The sequence below is a fragment of the Triticum aestivum genome, chromosome 7B (genome assembly GCF_018294505.1).
Source record: "Triticum aestivum cultivar Chinese Spring chromosome 7B, IWGSC CS RefSeq v2.1, whole genome shotgun sequence".
In the NCBI taxonomy this organism is placed as follows: Eukaryota; Viridiplantae; Streptophyta; class Magnoliopsida; order Poales; family Poaceae; genus Triticum; species Triticum aestivum.
Window position 1 is genome coordinate 436,033,327 of NC_057813.1, and position 19,831 is coordinate 436,053,157.

At 48.7% G+C, this 19,831-nt stretch overlaps 1 protein-coding gene across 1 annotated transcript; it reads right to left on the reverse strand.

Moving 5' to 3' along the window:
* Positions 1–16,743: 16,743 nt before the first annotated feature.
* Positions 16,744–19,454, reverse strand: LOC123160920 (pre-mRNA cleavage factor Im 25 kDa subunit 1). The gene is made up of 7 exons (XM_044578766.1): positions 19,147–19,454; positions 19,002–19,070; positions 17,984–18,153; positions 17,793–17,866; positions 17,570–17,656; positions 17,359–17,469; positions 16,744–17,271 (listed from the first exon to the last, which is right to left on the reverse strand). The coding sequence occupies exons 1-7, from the start codon at positions 19,299–19,301 to the stop codon at positions 17,200–17,202; spliced, it is 738 nt and encodes a 245-aa protein (XP_044434701.1). The 5' UTR covers positions 19,302–19,454; the 3' UTR covers positions 16,744–17,199.
* Positions 19,455–19,831: the final 377 nt, after the last annotated feature.

Genomic DNA, 19,831 nt, shown 5'->3' on the forward strand with positions numbered 1-19,831 from the left:
ATTCGCATTGTTTTTGTCCGAACTTCCCAAAATTGTTCGGTTTAAACTGGCTGCACCTTGTGGGTCTTTTTTGTGGTGGTGAACGACCTCGGATGAAAATAATTCCATAAGCAATCTTGACCATTTCAACGAGATGAACAACTTTCATGTTGAACTTTTTTTACTTAGAGGTTATCTTGAGGGTCAAATCGCTCGCGCAAAACAGGCTATTATTCGCGCTACCCATCAGACAGGGTGTGTGGTGGGGCACGCCATTTTTTTCCTTTGCATTACGATGGCTCTAACTTTTGCATACGAACTCGGATTGGAATGATTTTTATATCAAAATCGATCCCTTAGACGAGAGGAAGACAATTCGTGTAGATCATTTTTCCATACGAGGCCATCTTGGGGGTGTAATCAGCCGAATAATTCTCTGAATATAAAATCTGAGTACTTCGAGTATAGTTTCGGCCCTCGAGATGAGATCGAATAGCAATGGCCCAAACTTCAAAGATGTTCACGTCGACAATATGGAAAATTTTCATGTAGACCACTTCTGCATTTGAGGTCATCTTAATTAAGTTCTTGACCATGCCAAAATTGGGTGTCAACACATGCCCCCCTGTTTTTGGCAAAACTTTTGTGCCGAAAAATAACTTGCATGGAGTTTGTTCTAAGCACGACGTCAACACTCCATCGGCCATTTGTATGTGCTTAGGATGATAAGTATATATCGGCCATTGCTTGTTTGAACCTCTTGATGCAACTTGGGTGAAAACTTCTCAACTTATATAACAATCCGATGATAAGGTTCCATAGATATGCATCTCAAAGCCATCCTCGGAACCATATTATTCACCATTTTGCTAGGATTTTGCAGATAATCAAGAATGAACTTCCTCCAATCCTTGCTTTGCCTGCATAAAAGTTTCATTAGTGGCCGAGGTGGTGAGCTCCAATTTGGCCTTACCTATGTTGGCTAGAATAAGCATCGGCTATTGATAGATGTGCAATACACCATGACGGACATGGTAGACGGATGCTTGCTATGCCAACTCTCTCCAATTGTCATGTCTAGATATATGAAGAATATTAAAGCAACCCAAGGTAAATTTTGCATCCAGACATACCCCAAGATAAACTATAAGTGATTCGTCAAAACATTGATAAACCATGGATATTTGTTGCACTACTCATAACGAATCACCGAAAGTCTCAGTATGTATAGCACCTATAGCAAGTAAAAGATTTAATCCGAATAAAAATGCATATTCGGCTTTGATTAATCATGCATAAAAATATTCTAATCGGCATGAGGCTTCAAAAATAGTACCATAAAGAGATATATAAACAACACCAACACTTTGACCATTGCTATTAATTGAACCATCAAAACCTAATCTCCATAGTACTAGAGAGACAAGGCTAATATCAATATTATGTATGTCATTAATCTGATGTTCAGTAATAAAATCAGCTACGATTTGGCCTCTTATAGATCTCAAAGGTGCATTAGCCAAATCATATCCAAACAAAGTATAACCCACTAGCCAATTTTGCAACTATGAGTTGGTCTATGCAACATATATTCAATGACATCGTCATGATGTGTCAACTCCATTCAATCAATAATATAGGCATACATATAAATTTCCATGAGCATGTACCTTATCTCGCTCTCCAATCGAACTAAGGACGATGTTAGAGTACTACACCGGCCATGCATTGACATAATCTTAGGACGGTAGATAAATATCGGCCATTACCATGTAAACTTCATTCAAAGCACATATAGCCGAAATAAACAAACGAAATGACAAATCAAGTGTTTTGGCCCTTTGGATCAGCAACAAACTTGTAGCTAATAAAATGTATAGTGACTTGGTAATACCCTTTCATGATGTAACAAATTATATGGCATCCATGGATTAAAATAAGCCCATTGAGGGTTACCAATCATACTTGATGACGAATTCCATGGCATAGGCGTTAATGGCATAATTGAAGAATATGGATAATGTGTAGACCGAAGATGCTGAAACCTTCGGCTTGGTCCTTCACAGTTTTCACTCTTTTCCTTCTTCACCTTTGCCGCACTTCTTGTAATGGAAGCTTGCACATAATTATTATTTTGAGCACTTCCTTTGGGAACCCATCCCATGTTCATTTTATTCAAGTTCTTGTGCACTAAGTTTTTGTAGTTTCTTCTTTTGCCAATATGATAAGCCGAGTGGGCACCCCGGCTGCGAATTTTTCTGAAGCAATGGCAATTCTTGATTTACCTTGTGCACTCTCAACTTCTTTTCTTCAGATTTGGCACTTTGACTATCAATAATTGGTTGCTTCGTCTCATTGCCTTTAGTAGCCAATGTCAACACTTTAATTGGCTCTTTTTCATTTGAGGCCAAATCTGAAGTTGCACTCTTACGACCATCTCTTTTAACACGATAAACTTGTTTCACCCCCTCTTTCTTCTTCCTTGAGTTCTGAACCGATTCCTTATGATTGAAACGGTCTTTAACATATGATTGTTCAAATGTTGATCCTTTTGAAGCTGCATAATGTTGGTGAGATGGTCCAAAATAAGATGGAGAATGTTCCCTTGTATCATACATGTCCCATGATGGATATGATTCTATATGAGCATAGGGAGGCATCCACGGCATTGGCATTGGCGGACCAAAATAAGGATATGAATATGTTGCATTCAAATTCTCACTTTGCCAATACCGATCCTCATATTTGCGCCTTGGGCGTGATCTTGGATTCTTTGCATGATTTGGCCGATAAGGATTCTTCTCTTCACTCTTCTTTTGATATTTTTCCAATAGTTCAGCGAAGGTGATTTTTGATCTCTTACACTTTCGCTTACTTCGGCCTTTGTTTTTTTTGGTTTGCTTTCATCGATCGTTGGATTTGCTTGCTGCCCCCAGTCCTTGGCATCTCCATTGTAGCTTCGATGGAATTCTCATCCTCAAGATTATGTTCATTATGCTCTTCGACAACTTCTTTACTTGAAAGCTTGATCCCATCACCTGCAGTTTTTACCTTCTCTTTACATGGATCAGCTTGAAGCAGCCGATGCAAAAACTTTTTGCCATCGGGACCAATCAGAATAGACTGGTCATCTCTTGGCGTTTCAACAAACTTCAATCATCCTTTTTCAATGGCCGATTTAACTATTTGACAAACATGTTGCAATCCTCAAAATTATGCTTGGACGAATCATGCAACTTACAATACATTCGTCCTGGATTGATGGCTTGACATGGTGATCAAGAATTCTAATGTAATTATTTTCCAGCAACAAATCAAATATTTGATCACACATACTTGAATTGAAGGTATATTTCTTATTGTTTAGCCGGTCTTGCTGTGAGAACGGATTTAGAGGTAAGCAAACGAATGATTCAGATTTGGAATCTCCCCATTCGGCTATGCAATGTGTTTTGCACTCTATATCCATTGTCTTTCGATAAGATATCATAATAGCATCGGTTTTCTCAAAATAATTTAACCTTGACTTTAAATTTCTGAAACGAAAATAGTTAGAGCATACATGTCTCAATTGAAACCAAATGCAAGCCAAGTAATAAATAAGCAAAGCTATCCAATTAGATATGAACTTTAGATAAAGCAATTGGGAAAGCCTTGGCTGCAACAATAAGTCACTATCGGTCTTTATAAATGGTGCAATGGGTTGACCGTTATGCTCAATAACAACTTTATTGCTAACAAATAAATTACCCTTCTTCATTAGTCTTTCACAATTACTTATGAGGATTTTCCTACTTGATGCATCAACTATAAAGTTACGACCAAATCTAAAAATAGGAAAATTACTTGCTAGGCATACCTCTTCAAATATGTTGGGAAAGCATGATGGTGGTGTGACTTGAACAATATCTTGCTCCATCTTTGGATGGCTCCTCAATGCCTTATCATCATCTTTTTCTTGATTCCGTGCATCATTAGTTTGAAGATCCTTGTCAGGCGAACTTTGTTCGGCTACTTGCTCTTGTTCTTGAGGCTTGTCAATTTCTACGGCATGAAACTCATAGTGCAGGAAGTAGGTTCCATTAACTTCCAAAAAATCAAGCACTGTTATTTTCCTATGCTTGCCATGCCCTTTCTCAGTGATGCTTGCCTCATTGGATTTGATGAATTCAAAATATATACTACTTGATTGGGCTTTTTCAACCGAATCACTTTTAGTTTCTGAATAATCACTCTTTTCATTGGTTCGACCAATTGGCAATGCTTCTTTTATTTGAGACAATTCTTTTTCTGTTTGTTTCTGGCGGCAAGCGGCAAAGTTGGCTTTAAGTTTGTTCTCAATTTCAGCCCACTCCGGATATGATTGCCCCCAATGCTTTTAGATTCTTTCAGTAATGACACATGGGTGTTGCCGAAACTTTGCAATTATGTAGGCGGTGTATAATATGATGTAGTACTAGATGAAGGCATATGCATTGTTGTAGAACCATATTTTTGCTTGCCAATTTATTAATTGGAAAAGATTCATCTTCTTGGAAAACTCTAGCTTTTATTGTCACATAATCAGGAAATAACCCCTTTTCATGTTGTTCAAGGCAAAGAGCACTAATCCTCTCATTTCGGGCTAGACTCTTCAATGCAGCCACCACTACCTCATCTTCTATAATATTGGGCACAACCTCTCCTGTAAAATTTACATTTATTCGGCTATGACCAGGAAGGTGTGAAGCCGAATTATGAACATCTACAGTTGTGTATGGTGCAGAAAAATTACTAACATGAGGTGTAGCATATGACGGTTGAGAATAACTGGCCGAATAGCTAGTAGTAGCATGGCCAATTCTCCCATCCATCGGCATGGTTGAACTAGTATATTGCAAATTAGTTGCTGATTAATAAAAAGGTGAAACACTTTGTCGCACACTATTGGAAGTTCCTACAAGAGGTGTTTCAACTTGATTGACCAACCTGATCATGTTGTTCATCAGCATAACGATTTCTGGGGTTACCGATGCATGAGAGTTGGAGTACATATGGTGCATGTTACTAGTATCATAAGAAGTTAAAGCATGTAAATTACTTTGAATCGGCCTTTGCACGTAATTAGATGCATTATTGAAAAAACTAGGGTTGGCCGATAGAGTATACTCATTGAACGATCTACTTACACCATATGACTTATTTGCATCTATAGTAGGGAATTGGATATTCATATTACCTTTGTACATTGCAAACCCTAGATGACGATCTCTTCGTAGCAAGAACGGGTTGGAGATAGTTCAAAGCTTCGTCCCCAGCGGAGTCGCCAAAAAGTGTGTTCGCACACAAACACGTCACCGTGTACCCTCGACGCCGGGGGTGCTGCAACCGCAGCTCACGTCGAAGGAGACCCGTCCGGAAGCGCAGTACGCAAGCAATCCGGCGGGTGCTTTTGAGGACCTGAAATCCCACACGCCCGGGAGGGACCCCGTCAGGGCGCACGGTGGCTATGGGCTGCCCTAGGTCGACCTGATCGAACCTAGGGCCTCATGGATCGCCGCCCTGCAACAACAAGAACAGATGAAGAACAAGGAAGAAGAAGAACTAGGGTTAAGAAAAAAAGATAAAAGATAAAAAGTGGTAGATGAATTGATTAATTGTGTGTTGTTCAATCGGCCGTCACCCCTTAGGTATATAAGAGGCGATTGGACTTCCCGTGCAAGGAAAAGGCTTGGATTCACATCCAAAACCCTAGTCGAATTCGGATTGGTTTTGTCCGAACTTTCCAAAACTGTCCGGTTTAATTTGGCTGCACCTTGTGGGTATTTTTTGTGGTGGTAAACAACCTTGGATGGAACGAGTCCAAAAGAAATCTTGGCCGTCTCTACGAGACCAACAACTTTCATGTTGAACGTTTTTTGATCAGAGGTAATCTTGAGGGTCAAATGGCTCGAGCAAAAGAGGCTATTATTCGCGCTACCCATCACACACGGTGTTTGGTGGGGCGCGCCATTTTTTGCCTCCTGATAGAGCTGCATTCCGATGGCTCTAAATTTTCCATATGAACTTGGATTGGAATGATTTTTATATCAAAGTCGATCGTTTTGACGAGACGAAGACAATCCGTGTAGATCATTTTTCCATATGAGGCCGTCTTTGGGGCGTAATCAGAAGAATAATACTCTGAATATAAAATCTGAGTACTTCGAGTATAGTTTCGGCCCTCGAGATGAGATCGAATAGCTATGGCCCAAACTTCAAAGATGTTTATGTCGACAATACGGAAATTTTTTATGTAGACCACTTCTCCATTTGAGGTCATCTTAATTAAGTTCTTAACCATGCCAAAATTGAGTGTCAACACAACCACGACTGGTGCATTGTACATGGGACACAGCTCCTGAAGATCAAGTAGCATAGCACATGCCTGTGCTTCCTCCACGGATGTACATCCCCCCAAACTCCTGTAGACCGAGACCAACACCTAGCCACAGTGGTTCTGAGCAACTGCACCCGCCCAACTTTCACCACTATCCCGACAGTGGCCTGCATCAGTATTTAATTTGACGCATCCCACTATAGGTTTTGCCACTGTTTTGATCTCCTCCCCTCATTCCTGTTGGGTCTTCTGACAAACAGTGATTCACCTCCTCCTTCATCCATACTCTGTCCGCTCTGCTGGGATTGGAACAACTCTTCTTCGAATTTTTTCAGGTAGATCACAGATCTCGTGACCGTTTCTTTCCCATCTCCATGTACTAGGTTATTCCTTCAGTTGCAAGCCTGCCAAAGAATTATCCGAATTTTCATCTTCATCGCATCCGTGACTGGGCTAAGAAGATTTTTCAACCATTCCTCCCCGGTATGCCAAAAGCATTCCTCTTTTGGTAAGTCTCATACTGCTCTCATAGCACTTCTTAAAGCCCTGCCCCTAGTACATGTGACCACCGCATAGTGTTCATCTTCTATGCCATTGCCGCATACCTCACCGATGTTCTCCTTGACTATTGTTCTCTTAAGAAGGTTGCTTTTTGTAGCTAGAGATCGTGTAGCTACTCGCCAACCAAAAATCTTCACTTTCCTGGGGGCACACAATTTCCAAATCAAGTCCCAAATGCTCCAATCACCTGCATCTTACGATGAACTCGACGCCGACAGGGCAGTCTGTCTCTTGAGTGCATCAACAAGTTTATATGCGGTCCTAACAGTGAACATGCCTGATTTTTCATAATGCCATGCCACAAAATCATCCACCGCCCGGGAGGTGATTCTTATATTGCAAATCTCCTCTATGTCAAATGGGTAGAAGATTTTCTTTAATCAAGGTTGTATCCCACTCTTTTGCACCCGGGTGCATGAGTTTTTTTTATAAAGGACATTTCATTGAATTGATACATCTAGGTGATACAACCGCATCAAAAGAATGTTCGGCCTCTGCATAGCAAGATGCACATAGCCAATAAGTCCAACAGACCCAGAAATAAATAGTGTTTTATAGTAAAAAAATTCAATCCATCCTAGGGTGCGGTAGTTCCTATCCGGAGATTACACCGCCATCCATCGAGGGAGAACCTCCCTGGTCGTATGCTCCAGCTGTGTAGACGTCATCGTAAAAATGTCTCTGTCCTCCGGCCTCTGAAGGATAGACCAAGTATAGAGCCATTGCGTACATGCATGGATAACCTGCACAGGAGAAGAAACACATTTATTGTTAAAAACCACATCATTCCTGGTAAGCCACAGTGCCCAGTATAAGGCAGCTTCCCCCACAAGGATATGTGCAGAAAATTGTTTATCAATACCCCACCACCAATTGTCGAAAATGTTACGTGCACTACATGGGGGATATAGATTTAAAGCTACTTGAACTATGGCCCAGACTACACGAGCGAACTTACACTCAAAACATAAGTGTTTAATGGACTCGTCATGTTGACAGAAGACACATGTCTTGCTACCCTACAAATTACATTGTGCCAGGTTATCTCTAGTCAAGCTAACCCCTCTGTTTAGAAACCAAAGGAAAATCTTCACTCTTAGAGGAATTTTGAGCTTCCACAATTTCTTGTTATCCATCGGAACATCACAATGAACCATCGCTTCGCACAAGGATTTGACTGAAAACCTGCCGTTTTGATGCAAATTCCTTCGAAACTTATCCAGTTCGCCTAACAGTTGAATGGCCTCTAGACAAAGGAGAAATTCATTCCATGCTGCCAAGCGAAGTCCCAAAAGGTCCCTCCGGAAGAAATATCAGGGTTTTGTTGTCCCAAAACTTGTTTGAACGTGACGAATTTATGTCGAACGATCATGTACAAGCTAGGGTCCCCCAGCCAAGTGTCTCCCCAAAAACGAAGCTGAGAACCGTCCCTAACCGAGAAAGTGCCTAATTGGAAAAAGAATTCCTTGGCCTTCATCACGCCACTCCAAAAATGTGAAGCACCGGGTTTCTAATGAACATGAGAAATGGCTTTGGACCCCACGTACTTGTGACGAATGATTTTCTACCACACTCCATTCTCAATGAGTAGTTTATAAATCCATTTACTTAAAAGAGTGATGTTTTTAATCTCAAGATCTTGAATCCCAGGCCCCCTTGACTTTTAGGTCGCCATAATATGCACCACATAGTCAGTCGATACTTCTTGGATTCATTATCACACTGGCAAAAAAATCTGGATCTAAAGTAATCGAGACACTGAAGAACCCCTTTCGGTAAGTGAAATGAAAGAATGACAGCATGTATAGAACCATATTGCTGAGGATGGAATTGATCAAAATCAATCGCCCCAAACATGACAAGAGTTTAGCCTTCCAACTGGCTAGACGCTTCTCAAGTCTCTCTTCCACGTGCTTCCACTCAGCGATAGCTAAACGCCGATAGTGTATCGAAATACCTAGATGCCAAATCAGGAAATGCCTGAGCTGGCAGCCGAAAATCTCAGCATACTCAGATGCATACTCAGCAGCATCGCCGAAGCAGAAAAGGTCACTCTTATGAAAATTTATTTTGAGACCAGAGAGTTCCTCAAAGGCACGTAAAAGCAGCTTGAAGTTTCTTGCTTTATCTAGGTGGTGATCCATAAAAAGTATAGTGTCACCCGCATATTGCAGAATAGATAGGCCGTCTTCTACCAAACGAGGAATGACATCGCTGATCTGACCGGCAACCTTAGCCTGCTCTACAAGGAGTCAAGGATGGATATGTTACAAGGAGTCAAGGATGGCTAACATATCGGCCACAATGTTGAATAAAATAGGGGATATGGAGTCCCCTTGGGGAAGCCCCTTCCTAGTCTAAAAGTAGTTGCCAACATCATCTTAGTCTTGATGGAGGTGTGGCTATCAAAGTCAACGATGATGATGGCCTGAGAGCATGAGTTGACTGATCCATCTCAGTCTTGATCTTAGAATGAAAGTGTCATGGCGGAGCTGAGGGCCACGAGCACCTATGGGGCAGGAGGGCCCCTTTGTTTGTCCGGGAAGGGAGCGGAGGGCGCACGCAGAGCAGATCGAGGCGAGGGAGCGCGCGGGGGATTTTTACCCAGCTTCGGAGCTCTCCGGAGAGATAAAACTCCTACTGCTGCTTTGTGTGTTTGTATTCTGTTCTTGCTCGAAGGAGCGGGTGTGGCGTCGAATCAGCCGAACCCCAAGCTATGGAACCCAGAATTCCGAACCCCCCCCCTCTACGTGCGCATGGGCCTCCTTTTATAGGCTAAAGGGGTCACCGACAGGTAGCAGCGTAGAAAGAGGGGTAGAAAGGTAAAAACGCGGGTTGGTACAACTACTACCAACAGTGTCCCCTACCTAACTCTGACAGCAGGGGACAAGGGCATTTAATGCCCGTCCGGTCGCCCCAACAGTGCAAGGAAACGACCGTTGGAAGCGCCACCGATCGCCACGATGGCCTCCTTGTCAGCTTCGCTTGCCACCTCGCACCGCCATGCTGCACAGCTGCCCGCCACGTGCACCAGGAGCGATCCTGTGGCGACACGTCGTGGACGTGCTGGAGCGTGGGCGCAGAGTGGCAGCCTTGCCGCGGCAAGTGCCTTGCCGCGGCCCTTATCTTGTCGCACCAGCAAGCTTGCCGCTCGCCGGGCCTTGCCGGGACGCGCGGGGCGTTGTGGCAAGTTTCTTGAAGTGCCTTGGCTGGCCTTCCCGGCAAGCTCCTCTTGCCGGGGCCTTTGTCCTTCCCGGCAAGCTCTTCTTGCCGGGGCCTTGTATTCTTCCCGGGCAGCTTCTCTTGCCGGGGCCTTGTATTCTTCCCGGCCAGCTTCTCTTGTCGGGGCCTTGTTCGGACTTCCCGGCAAGCTCCTCTTGCCGGGGCCTTGGTTTGAGTACTTCGATCTTGAACGGCATCAAAGTAGCCGTGGATGATCTTGGCGGATGCCCGGCAAGCCCTGCCGCGGGTCGCCGCGACTGCCCGTGCACAAGTTCGGGATACTAAGGTACCCCTACTTTAGTACACCGACAGGAGCCCCCGGGCCTGGGCCATACACGGTGCCGAGCGCTGTTGGGCCAGGCCCAAAACAGTGCACGGGCACGCGCGGCCTGGGCCTATACTAAATCTGACTCTGCGCCCACCACGCCCTCCCCTCGCAACGGCACGCGTCAAACGCAGCATCGTGGGAGAGATCGTGGGCAATTTTTTAACCCAGGGAATGCGTAACGTCCGCATCCCCTGTTTATAAGCAGAGGAAACAGGGCCGTTCCCCCCCCCCACCTTCGCCACTTGCAGTTCCTTCCTCCGAACGCTCCGCCGCTCCCCTCCGCTTCCCAAGCCGAAAGAGAGCAGCGCTCTGCCGCCCATCGCCGCCGTCGCCGCCGCCGTCCTCGCCTTCCCCCACCGCTTCTGCCATGGCTCCGAAGACCGGGAAGGCTGCGAAGGCTGCGAAGTCGGCCGAGGCGCTGGAGCTTGAGGCGCTGCGCAAGAAGCGAGTGCTTTTCCTCCCTGAGCTCACCCGGCAGGTGCTGAGGGAGGAGTTCTACCTCTTCTGGTCGACGGAGACGCGGGCGCATCCGCGCACGCAGGTGCTTTCCGGGGTTTCATCTTCTCTTGGTGTCTTCTGGCACCCGTAGTTCGCCTAGGCGCCCCTTTTGCCCTTCTCGCCTCCTTGACCTAGAGGGACAGGAAAAAGGATTACGGGCATCTTATCCTTTTAATTTGTAAGCCTTCGGGCCTTAGCATTATTTAAAACTTGTAATCCTCTCTTTCATGTTTTTCATCCTCTATGGACTGTACCCAAGTGGGATGTTTTTTTAATGGAAAGGGGAAGCTTGCTATGTCACATCCTTTACTTGATTCTATGCCTTGTATGTTTTTACCCTACGCTTTTAGGGAACTTGCCGGCACGGGCACGCTTGCCGCAAGTGCTGAGTGCTAAACATCAGCAGCTTGCCGGCGGTGCCGGAGCACGCTTGCCGCGGGCGCTGAGTGCGGGACATCAGCGGCCTGCTGGCGGTGCCGGTTCCGGCAAGAAACCTTGCCGCAACTAGTTGCAGCGCACTTAAGCCGTTGAGCGGGCTCGAAAACAACGCAAGGGCGCTTAGCGGCTCACTTAAGTTGCTGAGCGGACTCGAAGCAAAGTAAGGGCGCTTAGCAGCTCACTTAGGTTGTTGAGCCGACTCGAAACGAAGCAAGGGCGCAACTAGCTACGAGGAGGTTCCTCCGCGCACAGGTTTTTTTATACAAGGCATGAATGTTCAAGGACGCGGCTTCGCGTTTCCCAGTCCATAAGAGGATGCATGACGAGGGACGAAAAACTTATCTGATATCGTAGCCTCCGGCAACCTTGGCTTTGCCGCAGATGAAGCTTGATGTTCGCGGCCCCCGGCAACACTGGCTTGCCGGGGTCTAGGTGCCGGCGCGTCCTTCTTCTTCTTCCTGGTCGCTGTCATTTCAGTTATGAGAACGTCTTAGCCAGCGCCGCGACAAGTTATTTTCGCAACATAACCCAACTCTGGGCACTATCTGCTACGTTATTTCCTTTACTTGATTCCGCCCCTTGTGTGTCTTCGCCCTACGCTTCGAGGGGAACTTGCTGGCGCAAGCACACTTGCTGAGTGCGGGACATCAGCAGCCCGCTGGCGATGTTGCATCCGGCAAGAAACCTTGTCGGGGCTAGTTGCAGCGCGCTTGTATTGTTGAGCGGGCTCGAAACAAATCAAGGGCGCAACTTAGCCACGAGCCGGTTCCTCAGCGCTCGGGTTTTACACACAAGGCACGGTCGTTCAAGGAATATAACTCTGCTCGCTGCGTTATATCCTTTACTCTGTTACATCCCTTGTATGTTCTCACCCTACGCTTTGAGGGAAACTTGCCGGTGCAAGCACACTTGCTGAGTGCGGAACATCAGCAGCCCGCTGGCGGTGCTGCATCCGGCAAGAAACTTTGTCGGGGCTAGTTGCAGCGCGCTTATATTGTTGAGCGGACTCGAAACAAATCAAGGGCGCAACTTAGCCACGAGTCGATTCCTCCGCGCACAGGTTTTCCATACAAGGCACGGACATTCAAGGAATATAACTTAAAAATTTAAAACTTGAACATGCTCAAACTTTGGCAACTTATCTTTTTTTTGCCGCCTGTGTTCCGGCGAGGCCATGCTCCTTTGAACGACACCCGGCCCACACCTCTATCCTTTCCTCCTCGAAGCTTCTGGCGTTGTCTTTGCGGCTATGGTAGCGGCGCAAAGTTTGCTGGTAGCGAGTAGCTCGCACAGCAGCCTGAAGACAATCTTCCTCGAGGAGCAGCGCATTATCTTTTCGCGGCCGCTCTCGCTCTAGCTCACTGGAAGGGAGCACTCGAGGAGATCCGTATGCGAGGTGAAAGGGGTCGAGAATGTCGAGCCCCCAGACCGAAAATGGCCAGGATAAAGGGATTGTTCGGAGAGCTTGAGCTGGCTGATGAATCTGTTTGGAGTGGAACTGGCACGCTTCACACTTGGTTACTTGTGCAGTTGCATCCTGGAGGGCTGAAGGCCAGAAGAAACCTTGCTGGAAGGCTTTGCCGGCAAGGGCTCTTGCGCCAATGTGGTGACCACATATGCCTCCATGTATCTCCGCCAACAGCTCCTGCCATCTTCCCGGGAAATGCACTTCAATTTCACTCCGTTGAATCTTTTTCTGTACAGTTTGTCATCGACAAACTGGTACATACTTGATTGCCGGGCTACTTTTTCCGCTTCTTCCTGTTCCTCGAGAAGTTCTCCTGTCTGAAGGAAATGGACGATCTGCTGTGCCCATGCCGGAGCTTGTGGCTCGACGACAAGGACTAAAGGCGCGAATGCCGCTGCGGGAACGTCCGCTTCTACGGCAAGAATCGGGTATCTTGCCGGAGCGTGATGTTCCCCGACAAGCTTGCTGGAGCAAAACTCGTCGGGAGCCTCTGCTCGAACGGAACAAGGCCTGGGGCTTGCCGGAGCAGGACGTTCCCCGGCAAGCGTGTCGGGGCACAGCTTGTCGGGAGCCTCTGCTCGAACGGAACAAGGTCCAGGGCCTGCGGGAGCAGACCACTCCTCAGCGCTCTTGGTGTTGATCTTGGGGACCTTCTCGACGGCGGCTTCGGGGAGCTCTGCCGGAAGGTAGTCGCCAGCAATCAACTTCCTCTTCTTGCTCTGTCCAGTTGATGGTGTCACAGATGGCTGAGTCAGCTTGAGCACAAAGATCCCTGGTTCCACAGGCAACTTGAGTGCGGCACACTTTGACAGGCTATCCGCAATGTCATTCTGAGCTCTCGGAACATGTTCCATTTGCAGGCCGTCAAAATGCTCCTCTAGCTTCCTCACTTCGTCGATGTAGGCTTCCATCAACGGACTCTGATAATCTTTGTTGACCTGGCGGACGACAAGCTGTGAATCACCCCTGACAATAAGCTTCTTGATCCCAAGTTCTGCCGCGATCTTGAGGTGCTCTCCGGAGGGTGCGACAAGTAGTACGCCCGCACCGTCGCCTTGCAGCGAGAAGGCACCATCGAAGTACATGATCCATTCCTTGCTAGCTTCCTTGACAGGGATGCTCCTCTCCGGAGTTTCTTCATCAGGCGTTGGCGTCCATTCTGCTATGAATTCTGCCAAGGCTCGGCTCTGGATAGTTGAGGTACTCTCGAACTTGAGGCCAAAGCTTGACAATTCCAGTGCCCACTCGACAATCCTCCCTGTTGCCTCTGGATTCTGCAATATCCTCTTCAACGGAAAGCGAGTGACCACTGTGATCTCATGTGCTTGGAAATAATGGCGCAGCTTCCTCGAGGCCATTAGGAGGTCGAAGAGCAATTTCTGCACGCCAGAGTACCTAGATCTAGCCCCCTGCAGAAGGGAGCTGACGAAGTAAACTGGGCGCTGCACCATCTTTTTCTGTTTCTCTTCTTGCGGCTGCGCGGATCCATCCTTACCGGAACCAGAACTTGCCGGATCGGGGCTTGTTGGGCCAGAGCTTGTCGGGGAAGCCCCCTGCTTGTCGCTGGACTTGCTTGCCGCGGATGCTGGCTCACCATCTGCCTCCCTCTCCGCTACTAACGCAGCACTAACCACTTGATTGGTTGCCGCCAGATATAGCAGCAACTTCTCTTGTGGTTTAGGTGCGACAAGTGTTGGAGTAGAGGATAGGTATCTCTTCAGGTCCTGCAGCGCAGCCTCCGCTTCCGGGGTCCATTTCATTGGGTCTGCCTTCTTCAAAATTTTGAAAAATGGCAGGGCGCGCTCAGCAGACTTAGAGATGAACCTACTCAGAGCAGCAACACAGCCGGCAAGCCTTCGCACATCCTTGACGCGCTTCGGTGCTTCGATTTGCTCAATGGCCTTGATCTTGTCGGGATTGGCTTCAATCCCCCTCTGGGACACAAAGAATCCGAGAAGCTTGCCGGAGGGAACTCCAAACACACACTTCTCAGCATTCAACTTGAGGTTGACCCGGCGAGTCGGCGACCTTGGCCTTCGGGGCGGGGAGTGCACAGTGGTGGCACCCCCAGCAGTCTTGTCGGCATCGGCTTGCGCCTGGGCGTCTTGCCGGGGCTTCGATGTGCTCGGTTGCCGGGGCTTGTCGCCGTTGGCGAAGCCAATGAGGCTATAGATGGCGGCCCTCCAGTCGTCGATCTTGTCCGGCGCCGGAGGGTAATCTAGAAGCAGCTGGGCTCGGGCCAGCGCTTCCTCTGGAGTCTTGGGCGGCGGTGGCGAGCGACGCGAGGTGCGAGACATGCTCAAACTTCTAACAGTGTTTGAAGGAGCATCACCTCGCACGGGCGACCGCACCGCGCTCGTGCCAGCGTGTTGACGCGCATGCTGGCCCTGAGCGTCCCGCGACCCACCAGTTTTGCCTTGTTCCAACGCAAGCACGGTGCTAGGAGCACCGTGGCGTTGTTGATCCTGCACCTCCTGGGAGGGGTGCGGTGGATATGCAGAAGCTGAACCTTGCGGGGCCTTGTCCTTGGACCGGGTGACGACGCGCGTCCCCCCGTCGGCGCCCGCTCCTCCGCCGGCGTCCGCCCCACCGCCCGTTTGCTCCGATGGCGGTAGGGAAGTCGCAGATGGAGCGGCCACTTCCGAGGTCTTCTTCTTTGGTGGCATGTCGACGAAGATGTTGATGTAGCGTGCGCAGACGCCGGATCAGGTACGCACGACCTCGACGCCCCCTACCTGGCGCGCCAGAGATGTCGTGGTGGAGCTGAGGGCCACGAGCACCTATGGGGCAGGAGGGCCCCTTTGTTTGTCCGGCAAGGGAGCGGAGGGCGCACGCAGAGCAGATCGAGGCGAGGGAGCGCGCGGGGGATTTTTACCCAGCTTCGGAGCTCTCCAGAGAGATAAAACTCCTACTGCTGCTTTGTGTGTTTGTATTCTGTTCTTGCTCGAAGGAGCGGGCGTGGCGTCGAATCAGCCGAACCCCAAGCTGTGGAACCCAGAATTCCGAACCGCCCCCCCCCCCTCTACGTGCGCATGGGCCTCCTTTTTATAGGCTAAAGGGGTCACCGACAGGTGGCAGCGTAGAAAGAGGGGTAGAAAGGTAAAAACGCGGGTTGGTACAACTACTACCAACAGTGTCCCCTACCTAACTCTGACAGCAAGGGACAAGGGCATTTAATGCCCGTCCGGTCGCCCCAACAGTGCAAGGAAACGACCGTTGGAAGCGCCACCGATCGCCACGATGGCCTCCTTGTCAGCTTCGCTTGCCACCTCGCACCGCCATGCTGCACAGCTGCCTGCCACGTGCACCAGGAGCGATCCTGTGGCGACACGTCGTGGACGCGCTGGAGCGTGGGCGCGGAGTGGCAGCCTTGCCGCGGCAAGTGCCTTGCCGCGGCCCTTATCTTGTCGCACCAGCAAGCTTGCCGCTCGCCGGGCCTTGCCGGGACGCGCGGGGCGTTGTGGCAAGTTTCTTGAAGTGCCTTGGCTGGCCTTCCCGGCAAGCTCCTCTTGCCGGGGCCTTTGTCCTTCCCGACAAGCTCCTCTTGCCGCGGCCTTGTATTCTTCCCGGCCAGCTTCTCTTGCCGGGGCCTTGTTCGGACTTCCCGGCAAGCTCCTCTTGCCGGGGCCTTGGTTTGAGTACTTCGATCTTGAACGGCATCAAAGTAGCCGTGGATGATCTTGGCGGATGCCCAGCAAGCCCTGCCGCGGGTCACTGCGACTGCCCGTGCACAAGTTCGGAATACTAAAATACCCCTACTTTAGTACACCGACAGAAAGCGGCAGCCCGAAGGCCCTCCTTCCTGGGTATCCATGAGCGAGTTGATGTTGTTCACAAACTGGTTCGCAGGACAAGCAAACTGATAGTACGATTTTACATGCCTTACCGAACTAGCTCCAACTTTTTTATTAATTATGAAGCAAAGTATAAAACAAGGCAACCACAGGCGAACCATTACAAGATATGAAAATAACACCTAGACTAAACGAAATCACTATGCAGACGACAATGCGCTGGACAATTCTCAGACGACCTGATGATCGATGGCTGCGGCCCACGTGAACTCAACTGATCGATGGCTGCTATAGCTTGTCGTCCACAGATCGGCCACAATCCATCGTGTGTGTAGCAGTCCTCAGACTAAATCAACCTTTTCCGCAACAACGCCTTAAGAAGCTACGAATGTCCTTGTGCCACCATCGCCACGTCCGACCGGAGACGGGCTGAACTAGCTGCAGCTGGCGTGTACATAGTCTTATCTGACAGTCCGTGTTCTGTATATTGTTCTATGGCTATTAACCAAAAATGCAGCCCCTTGTACAAAAAACCCCGACACAAAGCACCTTCTCAGTTCCTTACAACGTTGAAGGAGAACTTGGAGAGCAGATTCGGAATTCCAGATATGATTGGGCCATACACCTGCATAAATTACGTACAACTTTGATCACCTAAAGATGACAAGAGCAGCTCTGTTTGGTTCGACGACTGACGAAGCATCCAGCAAACCTGAGCATTGTCGTGAATCTGGGACAGAGGCACGGCTAGGAGCTTGAGGTTCCTCGGCACGACGAACTGGCGAGCCATGGGCAGCCTAACCAAGAACAGCTTCACGCATTCCTTTACAGATACAAGATTCACTTGGCACCGTTAGATTTACAGTTAAGGACGAGGACCAGAGGATTGATCATAGACAAGATACTCTGCTGGAACTGCTTGCCTTGGGTGCACGAGTGCTTGGAGGCGGATATGGAACTGGCCTGGCCTCGAATTCTGATCTCCACCACATGCCAATGCACTCCCCGATCTGTGAGGTGCAAATGATGATGATAGTTATTTTTACGCGCCATGCTCAATGTCTACCGTCTAGTCCGTGCAAAGACAGCAAAGTCGTTGAAAAAAAAGGAACACTGCCCATTGGTCAAATAATTCGTAGCGGTTACCTGCCAGTGGTGGTCGCCGTTTGGATCCGCAGCGGCTAGCTTGCTGGAAAGCTTGCGTTTCAGGCCTTGGACATCTGAAGAACAGTTAAATAACTTGTTATCCCAAGACTTACAACACTTGTTGGCATAAGCACGCACTTCATTCAGTGGGCAAGAATTGATGCATGTTTGAGTGATCTCCATGTACGCACCTTGCTCGGCAGGCCTGAGGCGGCCGCCCGGGAGGAGGAAGGAGGAGTTCCTGACTTGCAGGAGCAGCACGTGCGGGTGACCCGACAGCTCGACCAGCAGGACGCCATGGACGCAGGTCCGGAGCAGGGGCGGACCTAGGACAAAATTGTCCCGGTGTCCCAGTGCAATGCTATCACATATGCGTGGATATCAAGTAATGTTATCTTGCCATGCATAAAAATCAAAACTCAACAATTAAAAATGTTCAATGATTGGAAAATTGGAAAACCACTCCAAAACTTAAAAATCACAGTAATCTAATTTGCAAATAGACGTGAACCGCCGTAAAAATTGAGATATCATAGAAATACAATTCTCAAACAGATGTGAACTACTCCAAAAATTAGAAAAACACAATAATATTAATCCAATTAGATGGTAATAAATAGATGGAATAGATGCATGAAGGGATGAGCGAGTTGCCTTTGCCGTAATGTCTTCTGCAGCGATCTAGCAACGCCGGCATGTCGCAAGGTGAGTGGCGGGTTGGCGAACAGGAAGAAGGCAAGGCAATGATGGCCTGGGACGAATCGGATCCGGCTTGCCTGATCCCTCCTCATGCTTCCATCCGTGCTCCCACTTCATTCTCCGGTTGTTGTTTTTTAATTTTTTTCTTTCTAATCTAATCATCTCCTGATTTTAAGAGGATGGGGCCGGATCTTATTTTGTTCCAATCAAATAAAATCACGTACGTGGAAGCACGGATGGGCACACATGCGAACAGTAGGTAAGTCTCTTCCGGAGAAATCAGGTAGAGGAGGGGAGAAACCAGTAGGCAACAGGCGCACGATACGCGTAGATTGAATCAGATTTTTTTAGGACCATTCAATCAATCAGATTGATCGACCACATGGGCCGTTAGACGGGCTTGCACTTGCGTTCCGTCTTGTTCGTGGTTTAGCCGGTGTCCATCGATACTTTTTACCGGTGTCACATGAATACTTGCGCTACTTATATAGACTTAACCACAAAAATTACCCGGTGTCCTGTGACACCGGTTGGGTATACGTAGGTCCGCCCCTGGTCCGGAGCCCGCGAGCGGCGAAGCTGCAGTAAAACAGAACGGAGCAAGTTGAGACGAGAGACCACGGTGTGCACGGTGGCTAATTACTACAGTACTCACTTGGCCTTGAGGCGGAGAGCGCGGTCGGCGGCAGTCTCGCCGGCGCATGGCCGGGCGTCCCTGGCGCCGAAGTAGTAGCGGCACAGCGGGTAAATCTGCAGCTCCGGCTGCTCCGGCGATCTCTCCGCTTCCACCGGCGCCATCTCCAGCCCCATGTCCACTCGCTCGGCAACGCAGTGAAGCAAGCGCGGCCGCCTACACGCCGGTACGATCCCTGGATTTTGGGTCTGGTGCTCTCTTCTGGCCCGTCCGGGGAAGAAGGAAGGCGAGGGGAAGTAGAGAGGTCGGGAGACTCGGGAACGTGGCGAGGGAGAATGGGTCCTGGCCACGTGGCGCGACCACACATTGTCGGCACGTCTCCGTCTCGGTTCCACCGTGACGGCTCAACCGAGCTTCTACGTGTGGAGGCGTGGCACTTCCTTAATGGTCGAGGTGGTCGGTCCAATTGGGAGATCGATGGTGTTTTTCTTTTGCTTTTTCTTTTGGTTGCGAATTGGTGTTTTTACTTTTGCCTGGCTAGGCAACAAATCAAAGGCCCAATGCATTCCACTCAAGAGAAGAAAAACCAAGGTCAAAGTCGGTCCGTCCCTAGGGTGACGGTTGGTCTTAGGTCCTGCGACGTGGGAGGCGATGGGTTTCCTACGCCGCCGCCAACACCAGCCCACCACCGACCGTCATCTCACCT